Source organism: Periplaneta americana, chromosome 4 (genome assembly GCF_040183065.1).
Source record: "Periplaneta americana isolate PAMFEO1 chromosome 4, P.americana_PAMFEO1_priV1, whole genome shotgun sequence".
NCBI lineage: Eukaryota > Metazoa > Arthropoda > Insecta > Blattodea > Blattidae > Periplaneta > Periplaneta americana.
In genome coordinates, this window is record NC_091120.1 from 25,510,386 (window position 1) to 25,525,675 (window position 15,290).

General features: G+C 37.9%; 1 protein-coding gene across 2 annotated transcripts in view; it reads right to left on the reverse strand.

Moving 5' to 3' along the window:
* Positions 1 to 426: 426 nt before the first annotated feature.
* LOC138697629 (transcriptional repressor scratch 2-like) overlaps positions 427 to 15,290 on the reverse strand; it is a 45,586-nt gene continuing 30,722 nt past the window's right edge. Inside the window, exons 3-5 of one of the 2 annotated variants that reach the window (XM_069823043.1) lie at positions 10,499 to 10,722; positions 3,227 to 3,479; positions 427 to 806 (exon numbers count right to left, since the gene is read on the reverse strand). In XM_069823043.1, the coding sequence (XP_069679144.1) occupies positions 553 to 806; positions 3,227 to 3,479; positions 10,499 to 10,722 (731 nt within the window). In that variant the 3' untranslated portion in view covers positions 427 to 552. Of the gene's footprint in view, positions 807 to 3,226; positions 3,492 to 10,498; positions 10,723 to 15,290 lie in introns of both variants that reach the window. The other variant, XM_069823042.1, reaches the window with a different exon arrangement.

The following is a 15,290-nucleotide window of genomic DNA, read 5'->3' on the forward strand; positions in this document are numbered from 1 at the left end:
TTCGTTACAGATTACAATTTGCACTAATTGAATGTCAACTCCGTGTATTCATTGTCTTATTCAATTCTTGTTGTTTTGCGCATGTCATTTGATATCGCTATGGCAACGCATGTAAACCTAAATTTCCCACTGTTTAGATACAATTCATATTAATACAGTTTCCTTATTTTGATCCATCTGTTCTTTATTTAAACTTTAAATTAGGAAGGATGTTTTGCCGCATCCTTTATTTACTGCAGTGATTCCTGAATTATTTTCTTATTCGTCGTTTTAATGTACAGACATCAAAGCGGTATTTCTTTCTTCCCCCATCGGAAACAGTAAATCAAAAAAGTTTTACTTAAAAGGACGTCGTTGTACGGAACCCTCAATTTTGTTGTTATAGGTATATGTAAGCCATAGTAATATGTTTAAGATGAGTCGGTCAGATTTCTGTTAACACCTGCAGAATATTTATTGTCTTGAAAGACCACCTTGTATCGAGAGTTTCCGTATCGAAAACCTCAAGTTTAGAATCTTTGATAACGTACATCGCGCACTCACACGACGTCCTCACACGGTGATGGCGATGCCGAGGATTCTGCCCGGCAGCGGCACGGTCAGGGGCGGCGAGGACGGAGGCTTGCCGTGCAGCCTCATGCAGGAGGACTCCTCGTGCTTGTACAGGTAGGACTTGAGCGCGAAGGCCTTCCCGCAGCGCCCACAAACGTGCGGCTTGGTGTGAGAGTGCGTCTGCACGTGGGCACGTAGGTTGGATTTGTCTGCGAAGGCCTTCGTGCAGATGGAACACTTGAACGGCTTCTCTCCTGCGAAATAAAATCACGATGTAGTTATCGTCAAGCTTATCACATTCCATTGATATTAGAGGAGAAAAATTCGCTCCGGCGCCAGGGATCGAACCCGGATCCTTGGTTCTACGTTGCTCTAACCATTGAGCTACGCCGAAGTTCAATCCACAGCACCGGATCGAATCCCTCTCCAGCGTTTTTTTTTCCTTAGTGTCATGACTCGAAGTTCGACATGTATGTTGAAATTTTATATTAAGTCAACTGTCATTATACAAGGAGCGCACTCAATAGAGTGGCTTGGTGGCCGGGATTCCACAGTAATATGCACTGTAGGACCAAACAATTAATCTTTAAATTTAAATGTCATATTGAGAGTTCAGATAAGTTCGAGAATTATATTATCAAATAGCCTGTTTTATTTTCAGTCTATCACTTATCAAGTTATGGCAGCAGAAGTAGATTCTGTTACATCATTACAATATATATGAACAAGCCTCAGCCTTCAGTTTAATATATTTTAAACCATTTTAATTCTTCAACTTCGGCACATTGTTTGCCATTTAAAATATACTCTAATTACAACCATATTTTACTGGAATGTTTTTATCTGAATGCTTTACTTTAATTTAATACTATGTTTGACGCCATTTAACCTCTTTAAAATGAGCGAGCAAGGTTAAATTTTTACTTGTGAATTTTTACTTGTGTTTTTATATAGGCTATGTTTTTATCTTTATATCTTTTCACCTACGTTCAATTGTACTTGTCTGTCAGTAAATTACATTCACCTGAAGATGACTTACACAAAAAAGTCGAAAATATTCGTGATGCATATTAATATATTGTAGTGATGTAACAGAATCTACTTCTGCTGCCATAACTTGATAAGTGATAGACTGAAAATAAAACAGACTATTTGATATTATAATTAATCTTTACGTAGATTATCACATTCCCTCCTTAATGGATAAAGCGTCAGCACATAGAGCCGAAAACTCGGGTTCGAGTCCCGGTGCAGGAGAGAATTTTTCTCCGCCCCATCCATCCTTCATCATAATATGGTAATGCAGAATTCCTGCACGGAAATATCATACGTACTTCGGTACATCACAATAATATGATGAAATAGTATACATTTAAAATGACAAATTTACAACGTTTTAAACTCTCAGTTCACAACAAATGCTCAAGATGTCCTCCGCCCGCTTTCCAACGCATGATCACGTCGGATCATGGACTGTTCCATTCTTTCGAAAATGCCAGGACGGTGTCGAATAGTTTCGCAGGCTCCTGCAATACGTTGATGAAGTGTCTCTTAATTTGGAATGTTGTTGCATGAACTAGGACTGTTAGGTATCCCTACATATAAAAATATAAAGGATTAAAGTCGGGCGAACGTGCAGGCCATGGAACTAGTCCTCCCTTACCTATCCGTCATGGTAGATGTTTGTGTGTGCATCTCAAACAGTGCGGCTGAAATGTGCTGGTTTTATGATGTGGTTGCCTGTTACTATTACTACTACTACTACTACTACTACTACTACTACTACTACTACTACTACTACTACTACTACTACTACTATCTCTTACTGTAATAGAAGAGTATTGGTGCTGTCATTTTATAGCATTTGTGAACACATTTTTAGAGGAAACTTACAAATGAAGAGTCCACTGCAAGAATGATGGATGTCACTTTCTTGTCGAAAATGAACCAAGACTGCCAATGCATAGCTAAAGACATATAGAATGTACATAGAGAGTTATATGGCATTAACACTGATAGTCATTGTCCAGTAATGATTGGAAAATCACAGTTAAGCTTTGAGCGCTAAGCATTTCAAACTTTCAATTGCTTCTCCTGCAAAATGTATTCCAAATGACATCCATCATTCTTGCAGTGGTCGACCTGGTTGGCGAGTTGGTATAGCGCTGGCCTTCTATGCCCAAGGTTGCGGGTTCGATCCCGGGCCAGGTCGATGGCATTTAAGTGTGCTTAAATCCGACAAGCTCATGCCAGTAGATTTACTGGCATGTAAAAGAACTCCTGCGGGATAAAATTCCGGCACATCCGGCGACGCTGATATAACCTCTGCAGTTGCGAGCGTCGTTAAATAAAACATAAAATTTAACATTTCTTGCAGTGGACTCTTCAAATACTATAGTAGAGTTCGCCGTAGTTTCCGGCACCCAATCAGTAAGCGGTACGAGTTAGCTGGCTTGATGCTTGCGTGAGATTCGATACTGGTGACGTTATACTGTTGGAGGGAGTTGCAACATTGTCACATTTACTGTTATAATATCAAACAAAAGACGCGATGGCAACTATGCGAGCACGTGGCGCCAACCTGTAACGACAGTGCGGTAGGCGAAGCCACGCCGGAAACTAAAGAGGCTCTACTGTAGTGGAATTATTCACTTTCTGTCATCTGATACTGTACCCGTGTGAGTTCGGATGTGTCCCTGGAGGAGCCAGGGACGGGAGAAGCACTTGCCGCAGTAGGGACACTTGCAGCCCTGGTTGTGGGTCCTCACGTGCATGGAGAAGGCCGGCATGGACACGTACACCTTGTCGCAGTGAGGGCATCTCCTGGCCTTCTTGTCGCCCAGCGAGCGGTGCGTCTGACGGTGCCGGGCCAGGTTGCTGGAGGTGCTGTAGCGCTTGCCGCAGTCCGGACAGCCGTGCACTTCGCTCTGCACAAACATCTATACTTCATTAATACAGCTGCTGCTGTCAGTGGCGGCTCGTGAATTAAAAACTCTGTGCTACAGTTTTTCTCATTGAAATGAAACATAACATCATTAAAATCGCTTTGCATTTTTTCTTTAGAGTTACATTCAGCGTCTTTCTTAACCCTTAAATTGGTAAAACTTCATTTCTCACACTAGTTTATTAAAACTTGTCGGACTGTAAAGAAAACAACTATCGCAATGTACAATGGAAATGAAACTGCTGACTTTCTTGCCAAAAAAGGATCCAATTTCATTCAGAATACAAATACAAGCCTACCTTTTACATCCATCAAAAGACTAATTAAAAATAAATATAAAATCAAGCAAAACCAAGCACTATGTACCAAAGCCAAAGATCAAAAATGGAGCATTTTAATAAAAAAAACTAGAAATTATTCCAGAAATCCCACGTAAATCTGCAGTAGCAAAATTCAGACTGCTTACAGAACACGATTATTTGGCCAAACACTTGAATAAAATAGGAATTTACACAAATCCAAATTGCCCTCTATGCAACAAAGAAGAAGAAATGACTGAAGATCATCTACAAACCTGTGAAATTCTACCTGATGAATCCACCACAGAGAAATATTGGAGAGCAAGAACGCTAATGGCTTCGTTGCCAAAGCCCGGCATTGGATAACAACAACAACAACAACAACAACAACATGTACATATTTTATATGTTGTACAGTATTATGGTATTGTGAAATTTTAATTTTTCTACCAATTTTTTTTCTATTGTTCTATTAAAATTATAGCATATAGCCTATTAACCTGTTGTATCCTATAGGATACTTTGTCAATTTAAGGGTTAATGCCGCCGATACAACAATTACTGTATAGTCAACCGTTACTCCTTTCATGTCGCCACGATCGTAATAAGAAACTGAGGAACGCAGAATAATCATCAAAGCATTTATTTATAACACATTAATAGTTGCAAGCAGTCAGAAAGAAATTGGCATTGGAACTTCGGTTCCGAAGAGTTTGTCGTAGGTTCTAAATACATGATTCTAACACATAGTGACCTTTCGATATAGACGTTTTTACTTCATAAAATCCCCAAATACAGTTTCTAATGTTTAACTATGAAAATTTGAACCATAATAGTCCAAATATGGCCGTCCCGGTGGTCCAGTGGCTAGAATGCTAGACTTATAATCCTGTGGACCCGGATTCGATTACCGGCGTACCCTCGACTTATAACTTGAACAGGAACGGCGCAGATACAGCCTACCAAGTCAAAGCTACAAACAGCATACCAGAAGCAAGCATCCTGATCACCGCAAACGAAATCCAGGAAGCTATCATGACTGCAAAGAAGGGAAAGGCAGCAGGACCGGACAGCATATACGCAGAGCACCTAAAGGAAACACAAGAACTGCTACTGCCCATATGGAAAAAGCTATTTAATCAATGCTTGAAAACCGGGTCAATCCCCGACAGCTGGAGAACGGCCCAATTGACAATATTGTATAAAGGGAAAGGGCACACTGAAGACCCTAACTCTTACAGGGGCATAGCTCTACAGAACACTATATATAAGATCTTCTCTAAAATCTTAACTAAAAGACTGATCATGGAAGTGGACAAATTCATCCCAGACTGTCAATTCGGCTTTCGAGAAAAAAGGAGCACTTTACAAGCGGTGAAAGTTCTACAAGAAGAAGCAGAGCAGACCCTTAGATACAAGAAAGGCAAATATCACGCTGTCTTCATTGACTATAGGAAAGCGTTCGACTTAGTCAATCGGAACATCCTCATAAACAAGCTAAAACAGATGTTGGGAGACACACACCCCCTAGCCATTATGATTGAGGCTCTTCTGACATATAACCACATTATTATTAACGACGGCGCAGTCCTATCCGAAAAGGTCAGACAGACAAACGGCGTACCGCAGGGTGACCCTATGAGCCCCCTGCTGTTCAACATCTTAACAGCAGACATCATAGACATAGTTAAGGACCTACCCACAGTGAAGTTAATAATGTATGCAGACGACATGGCTCTAGGGTCGCACTGCAAGAGCGATCTGCAAACAGCACTCGAGAGGCTCGAACAGTGGGCCTGCAAAAACAGCTTCGAGATCAACAAAGAAAAAACAGTGCATATGGTTTTCAGAAAGGGAGGAAAACCAGCAAAAGACGAGAAATTTACCTTGCAAGGAGATATGCTGGAGACCGTGAACACCTTTCGTTACCTAGGTGTATACTTGCAACCGACAATGACTTCCTACAGGATACATATCCAGGAAAGAGCAACGGCAGCCACGAAAGCCATAAACAGAATTCAGAACATCGGCAAACTCTCCCTGACCACAGCTATGTCATTATTTCATGCAGTTATAACACCGATTGCCTCCTATGGAATAGAATTAATATGGGAGAAACTGACGAACAACGACCTTGCAAAGTTAGAAAATGTGAAGGCAAGGTTCCTGAAGAGAGTCCTAGGAGTAGGAAAGCAGTCCCCTACCAGGATCGTCTACGTGCTGGCCAAAGAAAGTTTCTTCATAGAGGACCTCAGGCTGGAACTAATGCTACCATCAACAGGCCCATATCAAGCACACCTGGAGACACGGCGTAGGAAGCAAGAAGACATCGACCCGGACTTCTATTGTACAACCGCAATGACGGACCGGAAGTGGACAGAGACGTGCCAGGACCAAAGACACGTGGTAACCAGACTCGCTATCCACGGCTTCCACCACAAGATATGTAGGACGCAAAGATTCCACCATCCAGACGACGACTGCATTTGCTCACTGTGCGACCGAAAGTGCGAACGCTATCACATTATAATGTGTGGAAAAAGAACAAAATCCATAACAGACTACAGTGACTAATGTGACAGTGACAAGATCAACTTATATAAAAGTCATACTTAATACTCTTTCGAGTGCTCCTTATATGTATTAATTAATAACTTGTGTTGGGCAAGCCCGTGATCTAAGGGGTTTTCTCCGAGTGTTCTGGTTCCCCTGTGTCATCCCAACAAATCTCCAACATCGTCATCATCATCATCATAATTATCATCATCATCATCATCATCATCATCATCATCATCACGGGTGTAGCGTACACCAGCCTCTTTGTCATTGCTCTTTCGAATTCTGCACACCTCAACACCAAATTACCTTTCGTCTCGTTTCTCTTATCTATACTCTAACCACGACGTAAATACCAGATCATTTATCTGTGGCACGCTAAATATACCTCTTCATAGAACATCTTGTTATTCCTCATCTTTTACAATATCCACCTCGCGTCAATGGAATTCCTTATCACAAAGTATCAGGGGCTGCAAGACAACAAACACCTTTAAGAACAGCTTAAAAGATAACCTTATTAGCATTTCACTCCAATCATACTGCTTTAAACTATCACTGACTACACTGTTGCTTTTTTTCTTTAGATATCATCCTGATTGTGCTGTATTTTCAAAATTGTCTCATAATAATCTCTTTCTATTATCTAATATTATTTGAAATATATTAACATTCTATGTATTTTAGTTTAATTCTGCTACACAGTTTATTTCAGTGTTTAATTAATAGTTCATAGTATTTTGTTGTTTAATTCGTAAATAATTCTTGTATACATGTAACTCTCATCTCAATCAAATTGTTGAATTCTTTGTAAGTTCATGCATATGTATATACACTTTTTGCTGGTTGAGTGGAAGAGAAGGCCTTACGGCCTTAACTCTGTCAGCTAAAATAAATCATTATTATTATTATTATTATTATTATTATTATTATTATTATTATTATTATTATAGCGCATTCTGGGCAACGACTCTGTCGGTAAATTGGTCTGCAGAACTGGCTTTATATGGATGAATAATGAAAGCCAGGTGCCCCCATTAGCAAACAAAAAGACCAAATACAATCTATCCAATAATTACCTAGAGCAGGGATCCTCAACGTTTTAAAAATTTGAGCACCGCCACATGCAATATTAAGTGAGCGAACATCATGAAATGGAATAAGTTTAATAGACCTATATGAATACATAAATAAAATAAAGACAGGAATTTTTTAGGTCCTACTCTAGTGTGAAGGCGTACCTATTTTAAAATATGTGGTGTTTCATAAGCTGAAGACTAATTAACAAAAAAAAAAAAGTATTTTTTTTTTAGTCTTTAGATTTTGACGCAATTATGTTCTAATAAAATAAACAACTGAAATAATTCATATGAAAGCTTATAAGGAATGATTTAGAAAAGTATATGATACCAACTGAGTGCATGATAGTCCGCAAAATTGTAAAAATAATAATTGCTTTTTACTTTAAACACGGGCACAGACTTGGAGTTCTGGTTTTAAATCAAGTTACATTCGCAGTGGAGACCAAACGTGACCACAGTAAGCTTCCGTGAAGTGAAATATTGAGAATGAGAAACTGGTATGTAAGAAATAACCAATTCTATTTTTCTTGAATAGTAGGCCTATTGTCGATTGATATAATCAACTGAAGAGATAGATTCTAAAGTGTCCTAAGTAGTTTTTTCTTAAGATTTTAACTTGCTTTATTCAAGTTTCAATTTATCCTTTTCAAGCCCATAGATAACTGTGTAAGTTTATTTAACAGACTCTCTTAAGTCTCGACTTAGATCCGTTTGAAAAATCATATGCACACACTACGAGCATCAAATTTGTTTGATTAGTTTTGTCATTTTTCTTATAACTAAAGACGAGAATTTCATGCACTATAAAATCCCAAAATATGCATGCGTACATGCACTACCAAACTATGAAACATGCACGATCAAGCGAAAAACACATTAAAATATGCACTTTCATTTTTGTTCTAAATTTCTTATTTCTTTTCACTTTTTTTGCACAATTAACAACTAACAACATTTCTAAATTGGTTCCTGTGAGGTTCCTGCACTTGTCAGTCAATATGGTTTTGTAGGCAGAGAATGACCTCCCTACATTGCAAGAAGTTATGGATGAAAACTTGAATGAACCTTTTTCTGTTGTTTAGTTTTCTTTTCTTTTCCTTCTTCAACCCTGATTCCTGAAACTAAAATGATGGTTATAAAAATCGAGAAACTGAGGTGTCCACTCAAAACTATTAAAACATGCATTTAAACTGAATATAATGTATATTATATGAATTATTATGCTAAAAATTGCTTAAATATGCGTTATGCGTGTTTTTTATCCCTAAAAAAGGCCAAAACATGCAAATATACACGGAAAAAGTACACATATTTGGAACCCAAAACTAATCAAATGGATAAGTACTAAGTTTGACCTATGTTCTATGTTCCTATAAAAACATGCATTTACATGGAATTCTCGTCTCTACTCATAACTTGTCATTTTGACTTAGACCAATTTGTAATCCCTTATTCATCTGTCGTAAAAAATCTTGGCTTCTTTTTTGATAATAATCTAAGTTGCAATTTTCAAGTTAAAGAAACGATAAAGAAAATCTGTTCCTCCTTTCACTCTTTGAGTCGCCTGAGAAACTTCTTGCCCCAGCAACTAAAACTTACCCTAGTACAAACCCTAGTAATGCCGCACTTCGATTATTGTGACGTTTTGTTAAGTGATCTAAGTTCTGAACTGTCAGTCAAGTTACAGCGAGCTCAGAATATGTGCATCAGATACGTGTGCAACATCCGACGATATGATCACATATCACCGTCCTTCGCAAGTCTCTCGTGGCTCCGACTTAAAGAACGCAGAACTTTACACTCTTTGTCTTTACTCTTTCGAATTCTGCACACCTCAACACCAAATTACCTTTCGTCTCGTTTCTCTTATCTATACTCTAACCACGACGTAAATACCAGATCACTTATCTGTGGCACGCTAAATATACCTCTTCATAGAACATCTTGTTATTCCTCATCTTTTACAATATCCACCTCGCGTCAATGGAATTCCTTGTCACAAAGTATTAGGGGCTGCAAGACAACAAACACCTTTAAGAACAGCTTAAAAGATAACCTTATTAGCATTTCACTCCAATCATACTGATTTAAAATATTACTGACTACACTGTTGCTTTTTTTCTTTAGACATCATCCTGATTGTGCTGCATTTTCAAAATTGTCTCATAATAATCTCTTTCTATTATCTAATATAATTTGAAATATATTAACATTTTATGTATTTTAGTTTAATTCTGCTACCCAGTTTATTTCAGTGTTTAATTAATAGTTCATAGTATTTTGTTGTTTAATTCGTAAATAACTCTTGTATACATGTAACTCTCATCTAAATCAAATTGTTGAATTCTTTGTAAGTTCATGCATATGTATATACACTTTTTGCTGGTTGTGTGGAAGAGAAGGCCTTACGGCCTTAACTCTGCCAGCTAAAATAAATCATTATTATTATTATTATTATTATTATAATCAACTTCTTCAATTGCGAAGAACAATGGACTTGTGTAATTGCCGAAACAATAAGTTTTGTTTAAATTGTATCATGAAATTTGGGCACTCTGATATTACAAGCTCTGTGTGAGGAACTGGTGGCTTGCCACTCAAATAGTGGCCTGGCTGTGACCCCTTCTGAAACCTACCATTTAATTCTACGTATCGTGACGGGACGCACCACTTTTAGTGACTGCCACCAGCGGCAAGCCAACCACTCAGAGCGTCTGCAGCGTTACTATTCTGTGGCTGTGGCTGTGTCTGAAGGCCTCCATTTAAATCCATTGGTCACAAGCGGCAGCGCTTCTAGAAGTGGCCTTGTCTGAAGAGGCTCTAATTCTGGTATTACAAGCTCGATTTGCTGCGCTCCTCGGATTCTGTGATTCGATTCGTCTTTCAGCCATTTTCCATTACTCTGTCACTCCTGTCTTGTGACTGAATTATTTGCTTTGATATACTTTACGTACAAGCTACCAAGCTTCAAATTTTTCATAATCAAATCTGCGTCTAGGTAAATGTATTCTAAATTGTCGCGTTTAATGGGATGGTTGACGTCACCAGGCCTTACTGTCACCTACTTGCCCCACGTCCGTCCCTTCGTCGGGCGCCGCCCCGGGGTCGCAGTGCAGCATGTCGTGGTGGCTGAAGAGGTGGCCCGCCGCCGCTGCCAGGCTCACTTCAGCCAGCTGCGTCAGGTTGTATAACTCCGGGGGGCAGTCCCCCGTGCTGCTGATGGTCGGCCCCACCGTGTCCTCCACTGGGATCGGCTCCGCCAAGCTCACGCTCCTCTCTGGGCTGCTCTCTGTTGGGATGGATCATGAGAAGCAGGCTCAACTTATGGCTTAAGGCTGGTTCACAATAAACCGGGAACGAGAACCAGAATGAAAACGAGAAGCAGAGGATGTTAATATAAAAATTTTTGATTCACAATAAACCGAGAACGTAAAGACTATGCATATCGATATGCATGTCAATAACGATATGTAAAGTCGCATTACGCATTCTGATGTTATTTGTGTATAATTGACCAATGGCGTTCTCTCATGAGTACAAGGCAGCCTACATAAACACAGGTTAACCAACTTCGAAATTTCAAGTGAAACATTTCATTAGATACGGTACTATAAATATGCCCATGCATCTTTGTTATCACAACCTATTTTAAGTCTACCATAACGTAAAATAATTAGAGAAGAAACATTTGTAATAGAACAAAAATGAACACAACAGTAGTTATTGAATTGGAGCATGAATATGTAGTGTTTAATACAACTAATACAGTAATAAAATATGATTCACTTACGATCGGTGTTCAAAGATGCAGCTATTGAAAGCCACGTATTCTCCTTCATTTTCTCATCTTTATACGAGGCGCGTCGCTTATCGTAAACGTGAGGATTTTCCTCAACACTCAATATTAGAATCTCATCAAATAAAACTTGCTCCATGATGCACAGCACAGAACAAAATAATGCATAGGTTATGTCACGGTCTTCTTGCTACAAAATATACGACGACGAAATAGCTTTTAGATGACAATAAAATGAATCTAGTGGGCTGTGATCGGAAACGTGAACGCCAAAGTTGAAACTTGGCCAACTCTCCGTTCCCGATCCCGGGCTCCGGCAAGCTTTTCGTTAATTGTGAATGCTCACATTTAAATGTACACATTTTAACAATTTTAACGTTTTCGTTTTCGTTCCGATTCTCGTTTCCGGTTTATTGTGAACCAGCCTTTAGTTAGAGACAATTTACTTTACGAGCAGAGGTTGATAAATAAATTGTAGAACTTGATTGTTACTTATTAAAATAACACAGTATTCCTTTAACTCAGTACAGTTCTTGGCACGATTCGAAAGCTTTTCCTATCCTTCTGAAATAAAATTAGGTAATTGAGTACCTCTGTTGGATGTAACACTTGGGCAACATGTTACATCCAATCTTTCTCCACGGAGGTACTCAATTATTGACTGAAATCAGCCATTCATTGCTTACATCACATCATTATCACTCTCTATCTTCCTTTCTTTCAAGTATTATTTGAGGTCAGAAAATAATACAGTATGAGAGTCAATTTGCCACAAATAATCTAATTTAATGAGTCGTTGTCATTTGAATAAATCTCTCTCTCTCTTCGTAAAAAGTCGCCTAAGTCAATAGAAATGCAGAAAGAGTTTTTCAAAAGTAACAGATAATTTCAATTAAAGTTGAATGAGGGGATTTTGAACAAAAAGCTCAGACGCGTCAAACTTTGTATTTAGAAAGGAAGTAATGGAAGTCACATTGAGCATCTTCTGTGATGTTGGTGATCAAGTACTCATATCTCAGAAGATATTAATTTTAGCACACATGTTTATTAGACTTTTTTCATTAATACTACCATCTTTCAGAATATTGGAAGCTCTTTTTTAAATGGAAATCACATTGAGCATCTTCTGTGATGTTGATGAACAAGTACTCACATCTCAGAAGATATTAATTTCAGCACACATGTTTATTAGGCTTTTTTTTATTAATACTGCCACCTTCCAGAATATTGAAAGATCTCTATTTTTAATGGAAATCACATTGAGCATCTTCTGTGATGTTGATGAACAAGTACTCATATCTCTAAAGATATTAATTTTATCACGCATGTTTGTTAGACTTTTTTTATTAATACTACCACCTTTCAGAATACTGAAAGCTCTTATTTTTTAAATGGAAATCACATTGGCAAATTCTGTGATGTTGATGAACAATTACTCACATCTCAGAAGATATTAATTTTAGCACACATGTTTATTAGACTTTTTTCATTAATACTACCATCTTTCAGAATATTGAAAGCTCTTTTTTAAATGGAAATCACATTGAGCATCTTCAGTGATGTTGATGAACAAGTACTCACATCTCAGAAGATATTAATTTCAGCACACATGTTTATTAGGCTTTTTTTTTATTAATACTGCCACCTTCCAGAATATTGAAAGATCTCTATTTTTAATGGAAATCACATTGAGCATCTTCTGTGATGTTGGTGAACAAGTAGGTCTACTCACATCTCAGAAGATATTAAATTTAGCGCACATGTTTATTAGACTTTTTAATTGATACTACCACCTTTCAGAATACTGAAAGCTCTTATTTTTTAAATGGAAATCACATTGAGCAAATTCTGTGATGTTGATGAACAAGTACTCACATCTCAGAAGATATTAATTTTAGCACACATGTTTATTAGACTTTTTTTTTATTAATACTACCACCTTCCAGAATATTGAAAGCTCTTTTTTAAATGGAAATCACATTGAGCATCTTCTGTGATGTTGAAGAACAAGTACTCACATCTCAGAAGATATTAATTTTAGCACACATGTTTGTTAGACTTTTTTATTAATACTACCACCTTCCAGAATACTGAAAGCTCTTTTTTCAAATGGAAATCACATTGAGCATCTTCTGTGATGTTGATGAACAAGTACTCATATCTCAGAAGATATTAATTTTAGCACACATGTTTATTAGAATTTTTTTATTAATACTACCACCTTCCAGAATATTGAAAGGTCTTTTATAAATGGAAATCACATTGAGCATCTTCTGTGATGTTGATGAACAAATACTCATATCTCAGAAGAAGATATTAATTTTAGCACACATGTTTATTAGACTTTTTTATTAATACTACCACCTTCCAGAATATTGAAAGATCTCTATTTTTAATGGAAATCACATTGAGCATCTTCTGTGATATTGATGAACACGTACTCACAACTCAGAAGATATTAATTTCATAACACATGTTTATTAGGCTTTTTTATTAATACTACCACCTTCCAGAATATTGAAAGATCTCTATTTTTAATGGAAATCACATTGAGCATCTTCTGTGATGTTGGTGAACAAGTAGGCCTACTCATATCTCAGAAGATATTAATTTTAGCACACATGTTTGTTAGACTTTTTATTAATACTACCACCTTCCAGAATACTGAAAGCTCTTATTTTTTAAATGGAAATCACATTGAGCATCTTCTGTGATGTTGATGAACAAGTACTCACATCTCAGAAGATATTAAATCTAGCACACATGTTTATTAGACTTTTTTTATTAATACTACCACCTTCCAGAATATTGAAAGATCTCTATTTTTAATGGAAATCACATTGAGCATCTTCTGTGATATTGGTGAACAAGTAGGCCTACTCATATCTCAGAAGATATGAATTTTAGCACACATGTTTATTAGACTTTTTTATTAATACTACCACCTTCCAGAATACTGAAACCTCTTTTTTAAATTGAATTCACATTGAGCATTTTCTATGATGTTGATGAACAAGTACTCACATCTCAGAAGATATTAATTTTAGCACACATGTTTATTAGACTTTTTTTATTAATACTACCGCCTTCCAGAATACTGAAAGCTCTTTTTTTAAATGGATATCACATTGAGCATCTTCTGTGATGTTGATGAACAAATACTCGCATCTCAGAAGATATTAATTTTAGCACACATGTTTATTAGACTTTTTTTATTAATAATACCGCCTTCCAGAATACTGAAAGCTCTTTTTTTTAAATGGATATCACATTGAGCATCTTCTGTGATGCTGATGAACAAATACTCATATCTCCGGAAGATGCCCGGAGCCCCAATCTCTTCTTTTAGCTTCGAAAACCCGTATTATCCCCAAGACTTCACTTCAGCGTAACGTTAGCTTTTGCAGATGATAAATGAAATGAGGGGAAGGTGAAGAGTGTTGGTGGAATGATAGCAGAATTCCGGACCGCCTGAATAGAAGATTGACGCACTAGCCAAGATCGATGCATCGTTAAAATGTCTAATCGCGTGTTGGATGACAAATTTAACCGGTGGTTACATTAACCGAAGCTGATTCACATGGTCATAAATAGGTTACAGCGTAAGCCTGTTGAATTTGGCGACTTCAGAGCAAGTATTTATGTAGCTTCTCATGTCTGCTATTAACCACATTTTAAATGTTGCTTATAAATCTCAGAAATGATTGCGAGAGAGGGGAGGAAAATTAGTCACTCTTCATCACAAAACACTCTGGTTCTGCCCTAAATTAGGACAAAGCGCTACTTTCACAGCGTTCGTTAGCTTTGTCTGTATTTCCACGAGACGCCATCTCCGCTACATTTCGTTATCTGTACGCCAGCAGGGCTACAAAGGCCGTTGTCGAGCTGGAGCGTCTATAAATGGCGCCCAGAATGTGGAGTCAGCGTGGCAGGTGTCCACAGGTAGCCTGCCCGCCGTAAGGTGGGTGTCGGCAGCGTGCCACCGCAGCAAGTTGTTGCAAGTAGTTGAGGAGCGGCGACGCCAGAAAGGGACGGATTTTGGGCCGGTGCCATCACCCCTA